The sequence below is a fragment of the Excalfactoria chinensis genome, chromosome 21 (genome assembly GCF_039878825.1).
Source record: "Excalfactoria chinensis isolate bCotChi1 chromosome 21, bCotChi1.hap2, whole genome shotgun sequence".
Lineage (NCBI taxonomy): Eukaryota > Metazoa > Chordata > Aves > Galliformes > Phasianidae > Excalfactoria > Excalfactoria chinensis.
The window spans coordinates 5,278,638-5,303,154 of record NC_092845.1 but is presented as its reverse complement, the minus strand read 5'-3'; the positions used below and the strand labels follow the sequence as shown (position 1 = coordinate 5,303,154).

At 50.7% G+C, this 24,517-nt stretch overlaps 1 protein-coding gene across 4 annotated transcripts in view; it reads right to left on the bottom strand.

Moving 5' to 3' along the window:
• Positions 1-15,881, bottom strand: part of KIRREL3 (kirre like nephrin family adhesion molecule 3) — a 216,406-nt gene extending 200,525 nt beyond the window's left edge. For 2 of the 4 annotated variants that reach the window (XM_072354975.1, XM_072354977.1), the window contains exon 1: positions 15,656-15,881. In XM_072354975.1, coding sequence (XP_072211076.1) covers positions 15,656-15,716 — 61 coding nt within the window. In that variant the 5' untranslated portion in view covers positions 15,717-15,881. The remainder of the gene's footprint in view (positions 1-15,655) is intronic. The other 2 variants (XM_072354978.1, XM_072354980.1) reach the window with 1 other exon arrangement.
• Positions 15,882-24,517: the final 8,636 nt, after the last annotated feature.

Below are 24,517 nucleotides of genomic sequence, written 5' to 3'. Positions count from 1 at the left end.
CTTCAGGTCTGACCTAGGTTTGCAGGCTCCCAGGGAGCCATCATCTAAATTCTCCCTTTATTCCCTTGTCAATACCTGTAGAAGAACAAACAGCTCTTTCTGGCCCCACAACACTTTGAAAAGGCTCAGGCAGCCCAGTACTGCCTTGGGATATCTCACCTGGAGGTGAGGAGCTGCAGAAGGAGGTGGGAAGGGTTTTGGAGAGCAGAGTTTCTCATAGCTAACAACTGGTTAACAGGTTGAACACTGCCAGCACCCCGGGAAGCTGCTGGCACAATATGACAGCCCTGCAGGAAGGTAATTGGCCAGACAAACTTAAGTGTTTGCTGGCTTTAATATTTAATTGTGCAAAAATGAAAGGCAAGAAAAGCTGGGGAATACAGGCAGCTGCTAGAGGCGTGTGTGTGTCAGGTGCTGTGGTGTCCCATGCCAAGCTGGGCACATAAATGAGCCAAAGAAACAACTGCAGGAGCATCCAACACTGATGTGCCCATGGCACTGAGCATCATCAGGCTCCCACCTGCTGGGCATGGCTGAGGAAGAAATGCCCTGCTCTCCTCTATGCTTTGGGAAATGCTGGGTACCCCTAAAAGTCTATCCCACTCGTCTACAGGAAGGCTTCTCTCCCATATGGAGACATGCCTTGAGCCAACACTTCTTTCTTCAAAGATCTGGATTGAAGGGTTACATACAAGAGGGGTCTCTCCACCCTACAAAGCACAACAGTTGAACCATTGGTCCTTCTGACTCCGCTTAAAGCCATTCAGTTTCCCCCAGTAAAGGGCTTTTCACCAATACCTGCCTCTGGAGACAGCCCAGGAGAGCACAATCGCTGACAACAGACACTCAGAACCTTTCTTTTCCTTCTCCAAAAGAGAACCCAAACAGCTCCAAATAAGTCCCTGAGCAGCCCTACATCCCAGAGAGGGAAGAGCCTGAACTATTGTGTGACTAAAGCTGCTGTTTGGATTACATCTCTGCATATGGTCAAACCCTGCATGGAAATTAAAAGGAAGGCTGGCTCCATAAATATTACAGTGCGAACAACACAGAGGTCTTTGCTGGATTATCACCGCTAAAAGGAACTGCAAAGCATCCAACTACACAAATGAAAGATGTTAATAGAGCAGTCCCAGTGGAGAGGAAGGCTGTATATTATGTGGAGCTGCTTTCACATCCTGCAAAATGTGCAGATTTAAATAACATTCCCCTTTCACACAGAATAAATCTCTGCATTTCCCATGAAGAAGCACAGCGCTCGGCTGCCCCAGCCCACTTCAATGGGCAGATGGCTTACAGGGGACGTGGGTGATGGATGGAAGCCCTGACACGGGTGTCTCATTGGATGAGAAAGCACCAAACAGCTTCACTAGATGAGGCTGAGCTACATCGTGCCTTTATATGCTATCTTCCTATTCTTTAAATACAACAAAAAAAGGGGCTAAGACTGATTTTCTCACCAACCTTTTAATTAAGCCATTAGTCTCTTTCCCCTTAACCCACACAATGAAAGGAATGAGAGGCCTGTCTTCACAGGAGCAAATGATTTCCCTGGAGTAATGAAGATGCATTATCATACAGAAAAAAAATCATTAGTTGCTATGTCCAGGACAACGTGATTGCTCAATTACTCCACTAAAACAGATAGCATCCTTCCCAGCACCCCAAAAGCAAATATGGAAGAGAAGTATCCAAGTATATGTGCCCAGAGGCATCACCTGCCCAAGAGACAACCTGAAGCCCCATAGCAACCCCACCAACATTACTTTCCAAGCTGCTGCCCACTTTTAAGACACAACAGCAGACAACGGGAGGATTTTCTCCAGGTGCTTTATAGAAGCAAAGGGTCTGGGGAGTCCACAGCAATGAAAAGGTCTCATAGCCCAGCAACAGTTCACCAGAAACACTCATCATGAAGCCAAACGCTATGGGAAATTGGAGTGCCTCTTGTACCAGGAGGTAATTAATGACACGATGAAAGAATCAGCAACGAAGCACAATCAGCAGCAGGAAATGGGCTGGGTGACCCTGCGTGCCTCTCAACTGCACCATCAAGGTTCTCTTGTTGGCAGAGACCATGTCAGGCTCCAGTTCAATGCCATAAGGTCCAGCTGGGTTTGCTGCAGTGAATGCAACAGGGACTGGCAGCTTGGGTTGTGATTTACTCCTCTCCATATCCTCCAGGCTAGCTGCAAAACATCACACATCCACAGCTCAACAAACCACGATGCTCCAACTCACAATTTCCACTCTTCCTCGCCCCCAGGATGATTAAGATTTAGTCATCTAACTAGGGCCCCATTATTCCCTCAAACATGTAATTCCAGCCCCTCTCTCACCTACCGAGATACCCGTTAGAAGAATGACTCATCAGCTCTTCCCCTGCATCCTTAGGGTACCACTGCCATCACACAGATGTGGGTCAACTGATGCTGCCCACCAACCCCCATCAGATCCCTTCACATGGACAGCAGGGTGGGGGGTGCCACAGGGGGAAGCATTTAATGTAGACACGAAGCACTTGGCCTTCTTTTCCCAAGACATTTCTGAAGTAAATTTACTCGAAGAAAAGATTTCTTCAAGTCTGAACAAAGAACGTATCATAGCAGATGAAATGTTTTATTTGACCTGAAACAAATATTTTCAGGCTTGTTTTCAGTTAATCTAATATAGCGTTGCTTCTTCATTCTTTTTTTTCCCCTTCCAGCCCAGATTGAGGAAAAAAAATCAATTTGGGAGCTCCATACACAGCCCATTCCACAGCAGTTGTCAGAAAGACTATAGCTGGTGTTCATATTAAAATACCGCTTTAGCAATTTGTGAACATCAACTGCAAAGCTAAGGCACGAATTAGCAGCCACGAAGCAAGTTACTCAAGATAATGCATTTTGACATTAATGTCTTTCTACTGCTCAACTGATTTTAAATAGATATAGGCTTACAGTGGGAAACAGAGAGAAGGAAGGCAGGTTTAGAGAGGTTAGAGGTGATCCCCAGCAGTGCTCACACCCCATAGTGGGCAAGGCAGACGTCAATGCTGAAGGCTCTGCCCAGGGGACCCAACACAGCGTCCCTCCAACCAAGGCTACCATGAGCAGCTGGTTGAGGCAGAAGCCATTCTAACCAGGTGCTGGGTACATCATATCACACTGAAGGACATCCCTCATGTTTTCAGTGCCTGTCATCTATGGACATTGTGCTGAGTGCTCCTGGGCTCAACTGCTGCATACACTGCCCCATGGTGTGAGAAGGCTGCAACACAGGGCCCAGACGGAACAAGCTGCAGGGCAGTGGTTGCACAGGAGCCCCTGCACACAACAGGCAGGCAGCAGTGCTGAGCTGCAGGCAGCCACTCTGCATAAAGCAGTTGTTTCAGCTAAATGCAGCCATCTCTGCCTTCCTGTGTGACAATTGCCATGCGATTTCTGTCTCATTAAGCTCTGAAATGTAAAACAAATGGGATTTATGTGGCTGCTGTTTGGTGTTAGCTTGCACAATGACAAGTCTCGCCTTTAATGGCTTTTTAGCCTTATCTCTGTCTTGAGATTATTTCCATTTGCCTTGTGAGCACACACAACACTGATGATTTCCCACCCCATCCCTGGGAGGAGATGGGGTATCTCTAGAAAGCAAACCCCCCTATGACACCCAGCCACTGCAATACAAACTTCAGCCAAAGACTTCAGTGTATCATTTTATTTGATCTGCCATTGCCATCCGCTGAGCTTACTGAGTTCTCAGCCCATCAGTCCAGCAAGTTTCAGCACAGAAAGTTCTACCTTGCATGTAATAATAAGCTCTGAAAAGCATTTCCTTGTGAGGCCGGGATGGGAAAAGCAATGAACAGCATTTGGAAGATGCCCTGGAGAACAGGGGCTGTAAAAGAAGAACGTTATCCCACACGCAAGATGAAAAGAAACCTCAGGGTTGGTTATAGGGCTTCAATGCCAGCAGTCATTCACTGGGGGATGGAGAATATACTCAGTACAGCCCATTGCAAACTCATTATTTCTGGTAAATTTAACAAGTGCCAATGGTAGCAGGCAGACCAATGCTTCAGACATGAAGATTCATGACTGCAGGACTCCAGAGATGTGGCTCTGATCCTCTTCTTCCAATTACAAAGTGCAAATACCCACCCAGTCTGCTGTGAAACCCGGAGCATCTACAACAACAACACCTCCCACTTGTACTGGAGCAAGGCTGAGGGGATCTGGTGAACCACAAGATTTAGGTTTACATCTATTAAAATCATAGAACAACTCAGGTTGGAGAGGACATTAAAGCTCCAACCCCTGCTGCAAGTTGCTCAACTTTGGTCCCCCTAAAACACATCACATTCAAAGTGGTGGTGGTGTGAAGCACTCAGAGCCAGAAGCATCACCAAGCTCCTAAGGCTGATGGCTCTACCCAAAGGCACGAGCAGACCCACCCAGGACATTGACCTACTTCCACCCCATCCACCCTGTTGCAGTGACACCTTCCATCTGCAAAATACTGTCATCTCCAGCAGCAAATGCTTTGCAACATGCCTGGCAAGCACAGTAGAAATTGTCATGCAGGTGGCACGGTGCAGCACAGAAGGAGCTGGATTAGAGAGAGCCTGCAAAACCAGGCAGAAACAACAACAGAAATGAGGTTTCCATGGGAAGCACAAAGCTGGACGTTGTTCAGCAAAGCCCCGCTCCATGAAGCAAGGAGAGAACCTCGCACAAAGCAGGAGCTCCCACTGATGCCTTTGTTAAGCTCTCAGAGCAGAGAGATTTCTCTGGAAGAAAAGCAGACCCCGGGACGAATATTTATCACCATGCAAACATCTTCCTCCTCGCCTTCTGTTGGTGGCCACACGCATCTCGAGCCAGGGGAAAAAAAGCTACCAGCAGGATCAGCGAGGGCTGAGATTAATCTGGCTTCACGTAGATAAACACGAGCAATCAGTTCTAAAATTAATATTAAAGTTGTAAGTCACCTTTGACTACATTATAATATACACTGGAACATACAATAAGCCCCAAACAAGCCCCACTGGCAGTAAGAACAGCTCTCTTATCAACCTCTAACATCCCCTGCACAATGCTAATGGGACGCCAGGCTGCTCGGTGAGGAACCAGCTCTCCTGGGGCAGCACAGAGTGACCCAATTCCTGCTGCAATTCGTGCAACCTGGCTTGGCCATCTTACAGCACTGACCTCAGCTGCAGAAGGCATCTGGGAAGGGAAAGCTGGCACAGGAAGCCTCAGCCTTGCATTGCATAGTGGGTGCATCTGTGGTGGGCACAGGGAGGGATGGGCAGCGGAAAGGAGCACAGAGCTGCAGTGTAACAAGGCACCTGGGCCTCAGCAAGCTTTTCTCCCCAGGAACAGAGGAAACTTCCTCCTTGAGGAAATGTCCTCAACTTCCCCTTCTCTCCCTGATGGCGATTCAAGACTTCCAAACCTCCTCTTCTCCCGCTGACTCACAGAGGCTGAAGTGTTCCCATCACAGGAGAACAGCACGGATGGAGCATGGCAGCACCGCACGCTGTGGCAGCAGGATTGATGGGCATCACCAAACCCAGATGCAGCATCTCAAGGTCAGCTGCCAACACACACCCAAAATAACTGCCCGCTGATGGAGAGGGGTCACACACTGATGAGAGGTGCAGGTACCAATGCCAGCAGGTGCCCCACGCTCACCCTGAACACCGCTGTGAGGTCAAGGAGGGAACAGGGGCACGCTCATGTTGCTCTGCACTCAGCATCACTGGCTCACATCTCCTGTAACCACCTCTAACACAGCTCTGTTTTGCTGCCTGGCATGGCCATATGCAGTCTGGCACTGGTACACTCTTAACAAGAACCTCTACTTCTATAATGTGAAACTATCCTTCAGTTTTGACAGACCAGTGTCCAAGAGGACAAGAGCTGGAGCAAAGACCATCAGCCACAATTCTATATGAGTGCAGCAAAAGTCCTTATGCTGCTGGAGCTGTCACCAACAGAGCTGCACGCTGCTGAGAAGGCTCCAAATAAATAAATAAAGCCAGTGCCTCATTAGCATGCAAATCTATTCAAACCCCCATTTCAATTTGAATTCTATGCATATGATCAGAGCGCAAAATGCAAATTATACAAATGCACCCATATGAAGAAACAAGCCGAAACTCTGCGTGAAGGGATTAGGGCCAGAGTGCTTCGCTCCAAAGATTACAGTGCTGGGGATGGCTTTTGTCAGGGCTCATCCTTTGATGGTCACTGGCCCTGCAGCACTGAGCTTTGCCTACAGACTGCTTTAAATGCATCTCTGGATTCAGCAGTGAGAACTGTATCTTGCTAGTGACAGGTTGCAGAGGATTGAGGTGTTGGAACTAGATGACCTTCGAGGTTCCTTCCAAACCATACTGTGATTCTGTGACAGGAGGTAGATGGGCAAACTGAATCCAAGGAGCAAGGGATGCTCTGGAACCAGCACTGCCAGCCGAGGGTCTGCTGAGGCTCAGAGCCCATCTACATTGGTGTCCAGCCCCACAACCAGAAGTGGCAATGGGCAGCACCTCCCCAGCTCCACACATCTCATCCACTAAGCCAGGGGTAGGCTGGGTCTCAAGAGCACAGGAAGGTTTCCAGCCCAGCCCCACTGTCCCAGGGACAAGAGATGTTTCCCCCATCTTAAAAGGCTCAACACCTCCTTCCCCAAGTGCTTTGGCTGGAGAAGACCTGCAAGGCATGGGAGGAGAGCGGCAGCCCAGCTTGAATATTCCTCCACAGATCACAGTGAGAAGGAGAACCCAAACACACCCCGATTTCAGCAGAGTACAGCTCTGAGCTCTGCTCTAACACAAACCTCAGACCCTTTCTCTGGGCCTCCTGACTCCAGAGCACATGAAATCCCACTCCTCACCAACCCCACAGCTGGGAGTCTGCTTATTTCTCCCTTCTATGCACGCCAACTTCTCAACCCACCATTTATCGTATTACATTTTCATTTTAAAGTAAATACATTTTCAATTAGTACTTACTGTGAGGGGCATGCATCACTGAGAACACTTATTTCTCTTCCTTTCATTATTAGATTAGAAGTCGCTCAAGTTTAACTACATTTAACAGCAGTGGGGACGGAAACTGTTCTGCAGACACTAATCCTCCTCCGCCCCCAATCCAGGTGCTGCAAACCCCCACGCTCAGCCTCCAAGCCAGTGGTTGCAGCCCATGGAGCTGCCCACCAGCATCCCCGCTGCTTACACCACACTGCCACAAAAGTTGAACTCCTGCACGGCCACAACACCCACAAGGTGATCCCCAAACAAGCACCAAGTGACTGAAACCCACAGCTCAGATATATGCCAAAACAACCCCCAAGCAAAAGGGATCAGCATCCATAGAGCCCAAACCTACACCGTGCCTGCTCCTGCATCCCCATCTCAATGACTGACAGGCCATCCAATATTCTTCCAATCCCCCACACTTGCCCCAAACCCCACCTCCATCCCAGCCAAAGCTCTTCCTCCCCAGGAAAGCACAAGATGATCCCTGCTGCCTGCTCAGCCCTCTGGTAGAGGGCTCATAAGCATAATAGTACTATTACACTTCGCTCATTATGCCTCGTTTTTATTACATGGCCTCATTAAGTTAAGAAGCCTCTGTAATTGAACTGCATCTCTTGGTCTCCGCACGGGGGCTCCAGCTGCATTTGTCGTCAATCACTATTAAAAACACCGGACAAAAATTACTATTACGCCCATTACTGCCCATCAATCTCTTCAATTGCCTCTTAAGGTCCTCTCTTTACCTGCTCAATGCACCAGGGCCAGGCAAATATCATTGGCACCTTTTTAATCTTTCTGTATTTTCTAATAACTATAAGCAGATTTTGAGGGTGCTTTCAGAGCAATGGAGTACACAGGGGAACACGATGTTCTGGTGGTGTACAGGAGAAGGGGGTAAGCAAAACACTCAGGGCAAGGGAAATAAGCAGTGCCAAGCAACACCACACTGCATTGAACTGAATGAGATGCCTTGCAGACACGTTCATCAGGTTAACACCATATGAGAATGAAGAGCACTGTGAACAAATGGGCACGTTGGTGGTGGGTTTACTGACCAGGTGAAAGGCAATCCTTGCTTCTACAGCAGCAGGACTTGCAATCCTACCTGCACAAAGTACCACCTTCCTGAGTCCGGCTCTACCACAGCAAAAATCAAAGCACACTATTCTGGCAAACCCACCTCACTGCTTCCAACCCACTGCTCCGGAACGTTTCCTGCACTACAGCACGTTTCAAAGCATCAGCTCTTCCTTCTTGATTTTGAATGAGATGCCTCCATTGGGACAGCAGCCCCGATCTGCCCGAGTCAGCAGCAACTCGCACAGGTTACAAGCACTACATGGATTTCTGCATCTGCTTGGGAGAAAGCCAAACCATAGAGAGAAACCTGCCTGCTGCACGAGAATCAGTATGTTAGACCAAGAGTTTGCTATAGGAACCATTGTAGAGACATCATCAGGGACATCCAACTGTTCAGCAAGTGTTTGGATCCTTTTCTCCTCCTAGAGAAAAATGGATGTGTTTTGCTCTCTCCCCTTGCACTCTTCTTCCCTTGCAGGAAAAGCCAGCTTGTGGCTTGCTTCCAGCACAGAAAGGGGGGAGAGGAAAAAGTTATGTTTGGGAGATCACAGCTCCTATACAAGAAGCTGCACAGAGATGCTGAGGAAGTAGAGCCGACCCCAGCCTTGATGCAGTCAGCAGCTCCCAGAGAAGAAGGGAAGGTGAGTGGTGTCAGCTCTTTAAAGGCAAGCAGAGCCCTGCCCTGCCAGCCTGTGTGATGGAAGGGGGCTTTGAAGACTTCAAAGGGTGCCGTGTTTCCTAGACTATCTCAAGTGTCTATCTTAAACCAATAGTATCATTTTAAGCATGACCAGAGCAAGAGGAATCTTCAGAAACCGTTCCTGCTGTGGGAGACAGACACTCACACAAGAGCCAAAACCAAATCCTTCAGATGTACAAAGCCAGGTGAGACCCCAACTCACATCCAGCCCAACTGCACCACTGCCATCAGTGCACTGAGCCCTCCACACCTCCAACGCTAGCAGAGCACACCTTGAGGTCACCGTGCAATTCCCATTATTATAAGGACAAGTAAAGGAAATCACAAGCAATTTGCCCTCTGCCAGTAACACAGACTTCGGCTCAGGCATATGGAGTTAATTTGCAGCCACTCAAAGCTTTGCTATCTTAAACCTTTCCAGTCTCTGGGCAAAAGGAGGAACGAGCAGAGATGGTGTCAGACTGTGATCAGGAGGACAAAACACTGCAAACAGCTGTGCCTAATTTTAGCACCTGTTGGTTCTGTTTCTTTAGCACTTGAGGGGGGGGGGGGGTGTGTGTCAGGGGCAGCCCTGTCACTCCCAGCTTATTAGAGACACAGCTGGGGGAGCATCAAGTTTCACCCTGAGATCCACCAGTAGAAGAGCAACAAATAAGGCAGTACTTGCGACCAGCACCACTCAGTGCTGCAGACACCGTGTCCCCCGAGCCCCCACATGTGTGTGTTTAGCACCTCTGCACCATCACTCACACACTTGTGTCACAGATGGGCCAGGAACAGCCTCCCCCCCCCCCCCCCCCCCCTCCACATACACACACTTCTGTTTCCAAGCAAAGCAGGGTCATCCCCACTAGCTCCCAGCCGGGGTGACCCTGAGATGCACCTTATGGCCTCGCAATAGCGAGTACAGCTTCAGGACACCCCGACCCCCCAGCCCGCAGCCCAGGAGGCGATGAGCCCCGCACGGTGCCGACCGCGGGCTCCGTGTGAGCGCTGCTGCTGCCCCCGCCAGGCGGAAGGGACACAGTGAGGCTGCAGCCGCCCGAGGGGACCGCATCGCTGCTCCAAACGGGGCCGCCCCTCAGCATCCCCTCCTCAGGGCTGTGCAGCCCGAAGCCGCCCCTCCCAGCCCCAGCCCTACAGGCAAAGTCCCACCGAGGGGACAGAACCCCTCCTGCTGTCACCCCGCAGCTCACCCGGCTGAACTCGTTGCTGAGCACACAAGTGGGGCTGACATTTATTTAATCCTCATAGTAATGTTGACTGTGTACTTACCGAACACCTCATGCTTATGGAAGACATTTGTTTCCAAGCAGCTTATGCTAAATTGCAGTGATATAAAGGAAACACTTATCCAATATTGACATTTACTGACTGGCAGAGTACAGCTTGCATACTCATTTGTGCTGGTGGAGGGGGAAGGGTAAGGCCTGAGAAGGATGAGAGCCTTTATTTCTCATCTTTTAATGAGGAATTAATTTAATTGGTGAATACCAATCTGAAAATGCAAGGTGGGCTCCAAACCTGAGGGATCAGCTTCCTTGGGGGGTAAAACAGAAACAGCACAGCCTGAGTGCTGAGCCTTCATCCAAGGGCAAGTGTGAGAAAGCTCATCCCTTGCACTCTCACTGCGTTGTTCATTGGTAACCAGCAAAGCTCCACTGGCTCACAGTTGGGATCCATTCAGGGGATACAGCAAAAGCACCTGAAAAGTTCATCCCTCAGGTGCTGCAGCATCCCATCACACCTGGCAAGCACAGCAAGTTGCATCCAACACCACCATATGACAACAACAGGCCCAGCACCACATCAGCAGCACCTCGAGGTGAGCAGTGCACAACACAGCTGTGCACACATCACACCAGCTCCATCAAACACAAAGGAAATGGAAGGCAGCTCCTATGAACCTGGTTCACACTTGACGTGCAGAGCCCTCAGAATCACCTCCTGCTCCGCTGTGAGATGGAGGTGCTGCAGCCCAAAAGCTTGCTGTATCTCCCATTGCAAGTGGAGGCGTTGAAGGAACGCATTAAGACAAGATCTTATCCTGAAGTTAGCATCTGACTTTAACAATGTGTGCGTTCCACCTCCTACTTGCATAGCATGTGACAGCAAATAGGCAGGAGCCCAGAGCCGTAACTCAAGGAATATTTTGCTTTTCAGCTGCTTAATACAGCTCAGTAAAAGCAGAGGCCGTGGAACAGCCAAGTGACCTACAGCTCCTTCTGCTCCACTTTGGAGGCTGCCACCAGGGAAAGGCAAACGCTTGAGCTGGGGCTTGCCAGCAAGGCGATGAATAAACAGCCTTTATTATACTCAGAAGGCACATTGAGCCAGGACATCTGTTAGGCCACAGTTTCTAAGATCAGAACCCAGCATTCGCTCTGTCCCACTGCAATGCACAGATCAGAAATGGTTCTTTTCCCTCCCTCCGTAGTTTGAAGCAGAGGGGAAGAGGAGCACACGAATGCTGGGGGCAATCCACCCCCTGCCTGGAAAGGGCAGCTCAGGCTTGAAGCTTCATTTCTTCCCAGCCAAGAGAAAAGAAGCCCTGTGCATTTCTTGGCATGTTGCAGTTAATCCTGCAGGCAGCAGCTTCACACCCCCTGTAAGTGCTCTGGGACTCCTGCCAGTCCCAAAGGGAGGGCAGAGCACCTTAAAAACCACTGCTTCAACTGCCTTAAACCCCGGCAAATAAGAGACTGATTTACAACCTATTTGTTTCTCTGCCTTCTGATTTATAAGGTAATGTCTGTCCAGTCACTCCTGTCTCCGGCCAGAAGCAGCCCCCAACGAAACCAAAAGACCAACTGTATTGGTTTTTAATGTACAGATGGAAACAAAATGTACAGAAGGTATAAGTGAATAAGTAAAGGAAAAACTCACCAATGGTGGTGCCTTGACTGAAGCAGCTGGGGCAGTCCTCCCTGGTGAGCAATCTCCAAGAGATACTGCTCCAGTGGGAGTCAGCCCTTAAATGAGGTCTCAGAGGGGATGGAGTCGAGCTCCACCCCTCCCGGGAGCACAGCTCCATCACTCTCACCTGTGCTCCCACAGCTGACCCCATACTTGCCTCAGCTGATTAATCAGAGGTTCAGGCTGTGATTACCAATCTCCCATACACTAACCCAGCTTAATCTGGAACAGACTAAACAAGGGCCTTCACCACTTGTTATTTAAGACCAACCAATGGATAGAAAATAAAAGAGAAAAGCAGCTGTTAAATCCTACTGTTCGGACCTTGGGAGTGATGTGCAGCAGCTCTCCAGCAGCAGCTCCACCCGGGGAGCACAGCACAAACCTGCAGAACTCATCGTGAAACCTGAGGCTCAAAGCAAGCTGCACTCCTCCCCCCTGCTTACAATCCACTTGCAAGCAAACAGTTTGTTCAAAGACCTCGATCCTCTGCCAGCTCACAACCTGAGGAGTCTGTCAGCCTCTCTCCCCTTTACTTACAGCTACAAATGAACAGCATTAAACCTATTTATTCTAACATAAGCTGTACAGCCACAGAGAGCCCTGAAGAGGTGACAGTGCACCGAAACATTCAACATCTGCTCAAGATGTTTGTGCAGTGCTCAGAGTGCCCAGGGACCTCCGCAGCGCCTTGGAGGTGGGCAGGGCTGCAGTGTTAGCACCAGGGCAGGTGGTTCTCCTCACTTTCTTCCCTCTGGCAAAGGGCACCAGAATAAATTGCAGCTCCTCCCTCTCGGTCTTTTCAAGTCACCCAAACCCCACAAGGAAAGCCAGCATGAGCAAAGTTGGCTGCGGTCCTCCTGCAAATCTCACTGCAGGAGGTGCAGATGGGAAATGAGGAAGCATGCAGAAACCTGAAACAGTATTAAAAAGATGCTGGGAAAAGGTAATCCTGCACTGCTTCCCCACGACAGCACACACTGAGGACACTCTCAGACCACTATGCACTTCCCTAAGATGAGAGCAGAGATCTACCTGCTGCATTCAGGAAAGGGGCCAAGATGCTCCCCTTGCAATGCTCCCCTATTCTCTGCTCTCCAGCACGTTCCCCACAAGGCTATAATTCCCCATCAGGCCCTATGTGACTGCAAAGGATTTACTTCCAGGGAGGAACCAAGTCAACTGTGAAGGAGAAAACCACCCTGCCGACACCCAGAGAACTCAGAACTCATCACCCCGAGGAAAAGCAAACAGCTTTTCAAACAGATTCCTAGACAGACAGGAATCTTCCCATCCAAGATAAACTTCAGACCCTGCCAAATGCACGTAGGTTACTGCAGCACAGAGCAGCAGGAGGAGGTGGTGGTTGCATGCACACAGTATTTAGGGGTCCTGCATGCACAGCATATTTAGGGACCCTCCTTCCCACAGCCCCCAGGGCTGGGGCACTTCCCCCATTGCTTCCAGCCTCACCCGCTTTGCATGACACTGCATTGGAGGAGGGCAGGAGGAGGCAGCCCTATAGAGGAGCAACTTTCAGAAAGAGTCTGCTTCAGCTTGTTTGCAAGGATGAGCAACACCAGAAAGTCAAGGCAAGGCGCCCAGCTTTGCCTGGATTAGCTCAAGAGAAGCACAGAAACCCAGAGTTCCTCCTCTCAGGCTATTGCTTGCACTCAGCAGCAGCCCCTGGCAGGGAGCAGCGAGCACCTACCCCCCCAACCCCATCTCAGCCTGCAGGGCTCACGGGAGAAGCAGCCAGCCAGCGTGCCACCAGGAGGCACAGGGGCCATGAAGTACAAACCCAAGGGCATAGGAACACAGAAACGGTGAAGGAAAATGCCACTGGGGGGTGTTGGGGGGCTTCTCTAAAGGAAGGCATATCTCGGATCTGGATCCTGAGCAAGCTTTTCTGCACAGCTCATCCCAGCTGCCCTTGGCTAGGAGGAATTTAAGTCCTGCCTGACTTATTATGGCAAAACCCTCCAATTCACTCAGCTGTTGCAGAAATGCTGCAGCCCTGTCTGCCTCTTGCACACAGAAAGGGGCCACTGGAACTCCTGAAGGGGTCAAAGGGTTTTAATTAGTCCTTCGAGTGAGCTATGTCCCATCAGCTCCCAGCAGAGCATGGCATGAGTGCCCTCTGGATGCACACGGAGCATCCCCACCCCACAGCCCAACAGCTGCTGGGAGCACTGCTGCCCACAGTAAGAAACACCACATCTGTAACACATCTGGGCACACCTGAATCACCCCAGCAGCTGCTCTGAGAGAAGCAAACACGACAGACACTGGGAAATAAGCTTCAGCTCCTGCATTCAGGCCACTCCTTCCCCAAAGCACCATGTGGCTGGAGGAATCTTTTGCATGAAATCCCATTGCATGGCTTCACCCCAAAGGGAGAAAACCACACGTTGCCAACAGCCCCTTTTTCTCTATACTATAAACAGCAAGTGCAGAAATGCATTCGGCTCTTCCTATAGGAGGAAGCAGCCTGAAATGCTCTGCAAGGCACTATCTCTGCCTCACAACCATGAATAAGCAAGGTAACAGATGCACACAGCCTGGGGAGAAGCAGCCGAGGAGCCACAGAGGCTTTTGAGCCCACTATTAAAAAGTGCATTAGCCCTTATAGAAAATAATGGCTGCAAATAGGGAGGAGGGGAAAAAGGGGGAGGAAAGAAAAAGAAACAAATCCCTGATGGATCCAAGACAGAGTTCTTTGGCTCCGTGAGCAAACTGCCATTTGACCTACAGGGAGCTGAGACAGCCGAGGGAGCAGAGAGGCCAGGATGAGATCCTAAATTGCTCCCGTCCCCACTGCACCAGGGAGAGTTCAGGTTTATTCAGCCAGAAATCTACATGGAAGGCACAGTGGGTTTCTTTTGTGCAGAAGGAAAGGAGAATGCAAACACAGCTTTCCCCCTAAAGGAATATTAGTACAAGCAGAGAGAGTAAGAGGGAAAGGGGAAGGGAGGGCAGAGCAACAGCTCAGCATCGCAGCCGAACGGAGGGAAGAAGCCGGGGACAGCTCGGAGCTCAGCCTGCTCTGAACACCGGGTGTAGGGGAAGGCAGCGGGTGGTGGGGATGCTCAGCACCGCATCTGGCCGAACACAAACCCAGCTGCCCGTGGAGCAGCTCCGCTCTCTCCAAAAGTTTTCTCCTTCATTTAATCAACAGATGGACGAGCTGCGTGGGTTTGCTTTTTTCCCTTCATTCCAGCAGCCTCAAGCCCTACCCTGACACAAAGCAGCGCCGGCTCCGGGACCGCAGCAGCGCGACGCAGCAGACGGCATTGAGCTCCGGCACCGAGCGGCACAGAGCCCCGCGTCCTCCACAGGTGACACAGCCCCGGGACCGCGCACCGAGCGCCGCATCCCGCTCCGCATTGCCCCGCATCCTTCTCTTTAAGGCGAGGACGCCGGCAGCAAAGTTACCGAGCGCGTTCCTACGGCTCGCCGAGCTCCATCCTCGGCTCCGCGCTGTCGGGGGATGCTATCGGGGCGCAACATCCCCCCCCTCCCCACCCGAAGCCCACGGGATCTCCGCTCTGAGCTCAGCACCTCCCGTGTGCTCAGCACCTCCCGCAGCTCCCCGGAGCGCTCAGCTCCGCAGCCGCATCTCCCGCTGCCCTCCATTCCCGCAGCCCCAAACCGAGCCCCACAGCCCCGGGGTCGCCGAGCAGAGCGGTGTTTACACACAAACACCGTCTAATTAGCGGAGCTGGAGCAGAAAGAACTCATTTACATGCTAAAGATTTTTTTTCCTATAAAGCAAGCTGCCTCGGTGGGGATGCATGCAAAGCAACTCCGCAGTCCTCCCTCATCCGGGGAAAAGCAAAAAGCACCTCGAGGGGCAGCGGGGGTCTCCGCAATCCGAAAGCCGGCTCCCCCACACGCCCGCCCCGCTCGGAACTAAGTGCCGGGTCGGCTCTTACCGTGGCTGAGCAGGAAGCAGGCGAGCAGGAGGAGGAGGAGGTCTGCCTGGAAAGCGCTCATTCCTCAGGGTGGGCTCTGCGCCGGGGTGGGGGGCTCCGTGCCGGGGGGCTCAGGCCGCCGCCCGCCGGCTCCGCTCACGCGGCTCCGGCTCCATCGCCGCCGCCGCCCCCCCCAGCTCCTCCCCCGGCAGCGCTGCCGGGAGTGGCGGAGCGAGGAGCGAGGCGCGGCGCTGCCCAGCTTTTGTGGGAGGGGGGAGCCGGGCTGTGGGGGGAGTCACTTGTGAGCTAAGGAAGGGGGGGGATGGGGGAGGAAGGGAGGGAGGTATCCATGGAACTGCAAAGTTTTATTAACTGATTATCCCCGTGGTTCTGGCTGCATTGGCAGTCAATTTTGATTTAGGGGTACTTGCACTTGGTGTGAAAAGTTGGGCTCTGGGCATCATTTTGGGTTGCTGCAGCCGATGTGCTCCAGCCATGCAGTGCACAGTGCTGCAATGCTGCCTGGCCTGGGAAAGGCATCACCAAAGGAGGCAAAATGGGGTTTATTTTTGATTACGTGGTCAAAATGTGGTGTGGGGCACAGCAAAGAACCATGCAGGGAATGGGGGACGGGCAGCCCTCTCTGTGCTCCAACTTCTGAAAGTCAAAGAGGACGAAGCACGAAGCATCTTCCTTCATTTCCACTCTTCCCCCCCCCCCCCCTTATCTGTTCCCCTGGTGTTCCACATTGACAAGTGCAGTAGATATGAAACATCACAACAATGAACGCAGCTACTTTTCTCATGCCTTTGACTCTCTTACTTCCAGGCTATTTACTGAGAAGTGCAAGAAACAAAATGTTCTGAAATGCTGCAGCAAAATGGAGAGAGGGGGGAAAAAAAGAGAGAGAGAATAGCATAAAGCATGTAAGCAACTTGATAAAAATGAAGCAATATTGATGGAAAATTGAGTTTTAAGCAGCAGGACAACAGCAGCTCAGATGGATTTCCTTCTTGGGTATTACAAAGCTAAGGCAAGGGCTTGGAAGAGAGGCAGGCAGGGATATAATCACACGCTTCCCTGTGCTGTAGCAGCACTGCTGTAGGCTCACCCCATGGCCACCCAGTGTGGCCTCAGTTTGCCCCTCCGCTTGTTGGCAAGGTTTGCAATATGTGAGTGGGGAGATAGGCAGCCAGATGAGCTGGGTGATGGGATGGAGGAGGTAACATCACAATGCCTGTGCCAGGATGCTGAGGAAGGGCAGGGGGACCTTTGCATTTCAGGGTGTCCCACATGAAGGGAGTGCAGCTGCCTCCCTGGAGCCCCCAGGGCATGAGGGGAATTTGCAGTGCTGTGGTTTTTAGTGCCACCAACATGCAGTGCCAGCCCCTTCCCACGTCCCTCTGCTGACCCTTTTTGCTAACAGCCCAGCACAGCCCTGGGATGCAGATATGGGGCTGTCTGCACTTTCTTTCTCTCCCTGCCATGTGGATGGCTGCCAGAAATCTCTGCCTGTGGCACTTGATAAAGCTCTCACACAGTGAGGAGGGGTGGGCAGCAACAGCCATGAGGAGAGAGGTGCTGAGGCTGTGGGGATAAAACACCCAAATGTCTCAAATAAAGGCATGCCCATAACTTTCATACAATCACAAAATGGCCTGGATTGAAAAGGACCACAATGATCATCTGGTTTCAACCCCTCTGCTATGTGCCAACCACCAGACCAGGCTGTCCAGAGCCACATCCAGCCTGGCTTTTAATGCCTGCAGGGATGGAGCATCCACAGCCTCTTTGGGCAACCTCCTTTTGTGCTTCCTGGAGAAATGTGAAGGGGTCCCCATGATGTAAGTATACAAAGACTGAGTTGGGCCACTGCAGATGTGTGCATGGATGGACTGGATGCGTCCCAGCCCTGCAGGCAGAGGGCTATGCAGTGCTGCAGAGCAGTGCATAGTGAATAAACAGGGGCTGCTGCTAAGCTTTGGGGTGAAACTTCACATGTGTATCTTGGGGCGAAACTTCACATGTGTATCTTGGGGCCAAGCAGTAATGTCTTGCTGAGGCCCATTGAACCTCTGATGCTGAAGAACACAAAAGGTTTCCCATTCAACCCTGACTTTTGCAGGCTCCCATCTCTGGGGGCAGCATGGAGCTCTCTCAGCATCTCTCATAGGCTACATGCCATGAGATGCCATGGCACTGCTTGGTGGGTCCCTTCCCCTTTGCCAGTGATGCCTTCTAGCTCTCCTTTGTGCTGCTCTCATCCTGAAAGCTCTTCTGGAAATCTGGCCTGGACTTCACTGCAATGGGAAAAAGCAACAGATGCACAGAAAATCCCCAAAGATTGATGGCAAACAAAGGGTTAAATGAAGCATTTGTATAAAAACAATGCATCCCATTTTTGCTTGATTGGCACTTTAATTAGGCCTGTGTCCTTTTGCTGCCACTGCAATCAGATTGGAGAAGAATGGGGAGCTTCACACCGTTATATTTATCTCAAGATTACAAGATTTCCATTTTTTTTCTCAATGCAAAGGAGAGAAAAAAAACCAACCACTGCAGCACCTTATAAACGTGGCAAAGGAATGATATTATTTAGGGCTCAGAGAAAGCACGGCTTCCTGATTGCAGCACAAGGATTAATTTTATTGTGTTAACGAGGGATTGTTATTGCTAGAGGAGAATGGGAAAGAAAAGTTCTCTCTTTCAAGTCTGCCAGCAAGGAGATGAGGGCTGGGGCTCTGAAGGCAGCATTCAGTGTAAGAAGCTCCAGCAAAAGAAGGGAGTGGGGTCCTTGTGGCCTTGGCCGTGTGCTTTGCCTCCCCTGGTGCAGGGGTTGTACTCAGGACTAAATGGCACAAAAGCTGAGCAGCCCCCCCTGGAATCCCCCCAGCTCCAATCAGCCCTGGGAAAATCTCTGTTTGATTGAAGGTCCATAAAACTGAATAACTGCACAGTGATGGTTCTGTGATGCTCACAGATACCATAAAGGAGAACCTCTGGCTACACTCCTGCACTTCCCTCCCTGTCTTGTGCCCCAAATTGCCTCAAGAAGGGGAAAACCCACCCAATTCCCCCCCCAGTTCCTACCTGCTACCCCTCTATGTGAGCCATGGATCACTGTTCCACCCCATCTTTTAATTCCAGAGGCTTTCCATCCCCAGACAAGGCTGAGCCTCAAGAGGAAGGCAGTGTTGGCTGTGGGCAGTGGTCCCAGCACTGTGATGCGCTCAGGTCTGGTTTGCAGCGGAGCAGTTCTTCATTGAGTAAAGATAAAACCGCTGCCATTTGATTGAGGTGGCTAATTACAGAGCTGGAAGAGTAAATTACAGCTATCAAATATCCCAGCGAATATTCACTTACGAATAGAGATGGAGGAAAATGCAATTTTTTGGTTTGCTGGCAATTTGGAAATAAAAACATAGTCTCCTTTGGGGAACGTTAAGCAACCCTGCTGCAAACTCCTCTGCAACCGCTAAATTCAGCTGTGCCTTGTTGGGGGCCAACGGAGCAGATTGCACTGATAGCCCTCAGCCACTTCTTTTCTATTTTGAGGTTCTGTGTTTTCTTGTGACCTTTGGAAATATTTGCCCTCACTTGGACTTCTTTTTTCCTTCTTTATTTTCTTTTATAGTGAAAACCATTATGAGAAGTGTGTCTCCTTTTAAACCTGAGGCTTTTGGGGCTGTGCTGCCCAGCTGTGCTTCCCCTAAGGCTGCCAAAGGCTCCCAGCCACACTGCCCCGTGCCTCAGTTTCCCCACCAGCACTGCGAGAGCTTTGTGGGGTGATGCAGCCATTGCCTGCCACGTCTTGCTGCAAAACCCCTGCAGCAATCACTCTTCCTGCGCTCCAAGGAGGTTCCCCTTTGCATCCCTGCTGTTCCTTCTGCCTCCTTCCCCAGGTAATGAAAGGGAAGCATGGCTCAGTGTGTCTCCGCGTGCTCGCAAATTGCTGGGGCTGATTAGGAAACAAAAAAAAATAAAGAGAGTTTTTGTGTATCCTCCTCTTCTCTGGTCCTCAGGAGCAAAGCCAAAGCCCACAGAAACCCCTCCTTCCCTCATGTTTCATTATAAACAGTGTTGTGCATCCCAAAGCTTCTTGTCCCAGTGCTTCTGGGGCCCTTGGGCATCCCCTAATTTGCCCCGTGCCACCCCTTGTCCTGGGAGAGAGGATGTTTTGCTATGTGCAGGCAGCACGCAGGGGCACAGGGGACTTGTTAACCCATCCCCTCCAGCTGTGGGGCTCAGCAATGGATGTGGGGGCACACGTGAGGTTTTTCAGCCCCCGGGAGCCCAGGTCCCTTTGGGGTCTGCATGGGAGGAGTGAAAACAAGATAACAAAACACTGAGCTGAATGTGGAGTGCATCACAGCTGAGCTGTGATCGTGCCCTGTTCAGGTGGCACAGTATGGGCACGGCCAGACAGCGTCGCCTGGAAATGTCAGACTTTTTGGGTTGGCTGCACTTGCAGTGTGTGCTGATGGCACTGCATGGGGCTTCATTGAGCGGGGCATGTCCTGGAGGGGTGATTTTTCCCTGATGCATGATAGATTTTGCCCTAGCATGGGTCACGGAAAGCCCAACATTGATGGGTTTCATCTAATTTCAATTACAGTCATTAAAACTTTTGCTTGCATGAGCTGAGCCTTTCCAAAAGCTGTCAAATGACAGCCCATTAGAGAGCGGTTATTTATAGTGGGGCATGTTAATTTTACAGGATCACAGACCAGTGATTCAGTGCCTGGCGTTGCTGAAAGGAATCACTCACAGGAATGAGTGTTCAGTGACATGAAAGCACCCCAAATCCACAACCTCTCAGCAGCAGAGCTCCAAGAATCTGTCAGAACCCATCGGCAGCAGCCTGGGAGCTCATGGGCAAGTTGGGGAGGTTTGGAAGCTATATCCATAGGGAGAAGGGAGAGCATCACACCCTCCAGAACTCATCAGGAAAAAGACTTTTCTCCCCTGGGGATCCTTCTGCTGGGCTGGCAGCGCTGTCCCTCCCTGCTTGCCCTGTGGTGATGCCACTTAGTGGCCCAACAGCTCCTCTTGGCCACCTCTGAGCCTTGTGGGGGCAAGGAAAGAGGGACAGGTCTGGCACAGCCCAGGTCAGGCTGATCTCTACTCCCCACCACCCCACCTGTCTTCCCTGCTGCCTAATATCAAGGCTCTTTGGGCGTGGGCCTCCCTTTTCCATCATTTTTTCCAGCCCCTCCCGCAGCTCTGACCTTGCCTGAGCCATTGAGGCAATATAAAGTAATACGATAATCATAGCAATGATAGCAATAATCATAATAATAAGCCATGCTATGGCTAGGGCACCTGTCACCTAGGCATGTGAGTGCCCGTGACAGCTAGCTATTACATACCTAGGCTAAGTGTAGTGGTGCCACGGATGAGTGTTAACAAGAGAGCAAGGGAATAGGAATAGGGAATAGGAAATGGGCTCTGATAGCTCTGCTGGAGTCTGGAGGTCACTGAATGGTCCCCCAGGTCCGGCTGGCAATGAATCAGCAACAACAGAGAGTTGTTTTCAGGTATCTGCAGAGAGAAAGGAGGATGTTGTGCCACATCCCTGCACCCTGCGGGTCGGGTGAGGTTTTATTGCAGGATCAGCAGCAGTGAGGGACATCGCTGCAATTCACTCCGGCCAAGTTTATGAGAGGAGCAAGGCAGGGGCTCTGGGGCTGTGAGCACAAAGCACTGTTAAACCAATATATCGCGGGTGGTTTGGGCTCTGCCTTGCTGCAGGGCTGTAAATCTGTTCAGGATGATTCGCTCACAGGGTCTATGTTTGTGTCTATAAAATAGGGAGGGAGACAGCGGGGTGCTGGGGAATGATGCTAAGGGTGTGGGAAAAAGGCAGCTGGGACACAGTGCTCTTGGGGTTCTATGGCACTGCACGTGTTATGGGCATGGCTCGTGGTGCAGCGGCATTGCACACAGGGTTTTCCCATGTATTTGGGTGCCTAAATCCCCTTGGTGGCATTTCCCAATGCCCCAATACACAGAACGGCAGTTTTCAATGACCATTAAGCAGCAGAACTGCTGAAAATATCCCACCTGACCCTACCAGCATCAAAACAGGCCTCCCCAGAACCACCAACCACCCCGTCCAGCTTTTGCTCCTGCACCAGCTCTGCCACATTAAGCTACTGGAATAACTTCATTGCATGGACCGCTTCACCTCCTCTCTGTACCTGCAACTAAGCCCATCTCCCACTATTCCCTTTGATGACTTCTGTTCAGCTGCTGCAGAGGAGAAATGCTCATATCAGCAAACAGATGGCGGCTGAGGCATGTAGCATAAAATATATTTATCAAGGCAAACAGCTGTAGCCCATTTCATCCCGAAGATTTCTATTAAAAGTTCTCTGGAGCTACAAGCTGCTCCGACTTGCAGCCGGAATAAAGCCGAGGGGACAAATGGCTTTTGCAGAGCGTTTCTTTCCCTCCCTTAGCTCTTTTCTTTGCAGCCTGAAGAAAGCCTGAGCTCGGCTTGGGGGAGCCTGGGCACTGTGAGCAGCCCTGGGTGGCTGGGATGTGAAAGCTGAGAGCACCGCTGTGTGTGTCCCTGAGCCTGGGGCTGGGCATGCCATGCATGGAGCTGCAGGCTGGGTGGGTTTTGCACCCAGTAATGCCTCTGCTCAAGCCCAGACCCCACAGGTGATTTTCTGCTCCTTCTGTTTCATGTTTGTCTTTGTTTTCATTCCTAAGCGACCTTAGTGCCACATTTACAAAGAGGCATTTGGAGGAAATGCAATGTTTTTCCTCAACTCGAAGGAGGTTTTTGGGCAGACATTACGTTCACAGTGTTGTAAAATTCCCGGCTTCTGCTGCTGCAACACTGACAAAAGCATGAAATCCTCCTGGAATGGAAATTTCCATATTTCGTTTGAAATGCACCATCCAAACGCTGAGCTGACGTGTTGGCTCCAAAATCATCCCAAAGCGGGGGTTCCCATTTCCATATCTGCCAGAGCCCTTAAGGCCGTGGGAAGCCATGGCAGAAGACATGCTGGGAGCAGAGATGGACTCAACATTGAGCCACAGAGCCCATTTCCCACTGGGATATATCTCTTTATATCACCTGCTTCAGTCCCCAGTTCCCCCTTTGCTATCTATCTGTGAGTCACCCCATCTCAGTGAGGAGCTGCAGATGGAGATGTGCACTGCATCCATCTCCCACCCAGTGGCATTTTGGCTTATCCAAAATGGCCCAAGCAAGCCAAACCATCACTCTTTTCTTCTCCTCTCTCTCTCTGAAGACCTCCTTCTTTCTTTCTTTCTCTTCAGTGTGTGCACAGGATCGCAAATAGCACATGTGCAGTAGAAAATATTCCTGGCAGTCCTTCCTTTTTAATTGCACACTGCTTCCCCAGCCAACAGCTACACGTTTCATCCCAAATTCAGCTTGCTATTTCGAGTCGAGCGAGGAGTGGGATGAGAAGTTTGCCCTAAAAATGTGCTTCAGTGGAGCTGGGATGCCATATGTGTGTGGAGGTGCTGAGAGCTTGTTGGCTGCCCACAGAACTGGGAAACCATGTGGAAGGGGGCAGTAGGATTAATGGGGGGCCAGAGGCTGGCCTGGCTCCTGGGGAGTCTGCACTACTCTGGGTCATCTCATTCCTTCTTCTTAAGGCTTAGCTCCTTGAAGGATGCAATGCAGGGGGTTGGTGCAAACCTGGTTGGTGATGCTCCTGGAAGATGCAGGAGCTGTGAGCAAAAGGGTACGAATCCATTCCCACTTTAATTTGTGGGAATTCAGGAGCCCTTAAATGAAAAAAAATGAGCTCAAGTTCAGCAAATAAACCAGCCACATAGAAACATTGCTGCCTCTGTGATGGGGAGACAAAGGGATTGAGAACAGCGCAACTTTTTGGTGTGTATTTGAATCTTGGGGTTTATTATGTGGGAGATGGACATGATGATCCTTATAGATCCCTAACAGCAGCAAGAAATGAAGCCCTGAGAAGCGTTTGGAGTTTGTCAATCTCCTTCAGTCCACATTTGGAGCGGAGGAGATTCCCCTGAGGGTTTACTTATTAGCATAAAAAACACATGTATAAAATCAGCGTGATTCAATTTGGACCAAAGCTGTCATCTCAGTATGAAAACTCCAAATGCTCAATTTGAAGTATTTGAAACCAGATTTCCAAACGTGTGGCATAACTGTGTCCACAGGCAATGGAAGAGCCACTGATATCATCTCTGTGGGCTTCAGTGAGGCCTTTGGCACAGCCCCCACAACTTCCTTCTCTCTAACTTGGAAAAGTGGGGCTTTGATGGATGGGTGACCTTTGATGGTCAGGGTGTAACCCAGCACTGCTGCCCTAAATGGGGGCTCTGAGCACCCTGAGCTCACAACAGAAGTAAAGAGGAATTCCTGCAACATAGCCCAGGAGTTGAGAGCAAGATTAAAGGCAACAGGCTTGGAAGAGAAGCAAAATTAAAACATAAAAACCCCAGATTTCATTGCCAGAAGGAAACGTGCAGACACCATCTTCTGAGGCTGTTAAAAGAAGAGCCATCATTACAGCGTGCTGCTGGACTCACAGCAAGCTTGGCAGGGTCTTTAATTCTGCTTGAACACTGCAGCCTTCTTTTACCACTGGGGGAAAAGCCCCACCTGGCACACACTGACTGCTTTGCATCTGCAGCAGGCTGGATGGCTGCTCATTTCCCAGAGCAGAGGTGAGCAATAATTTTATATGGACTCCCACATTTTATAGGGACCTGCATTACTGCTGCCTCTCACACCCAATGGAAGCAACAGCTTCTCAGCCAGAAACCACCACAGGGACCGCATCTGGGGCCCAACACTTTATGTCCACTTCAAGCCTGACCTCCCCACAGGCACCATGGGGAGATTTGCCTGGCACT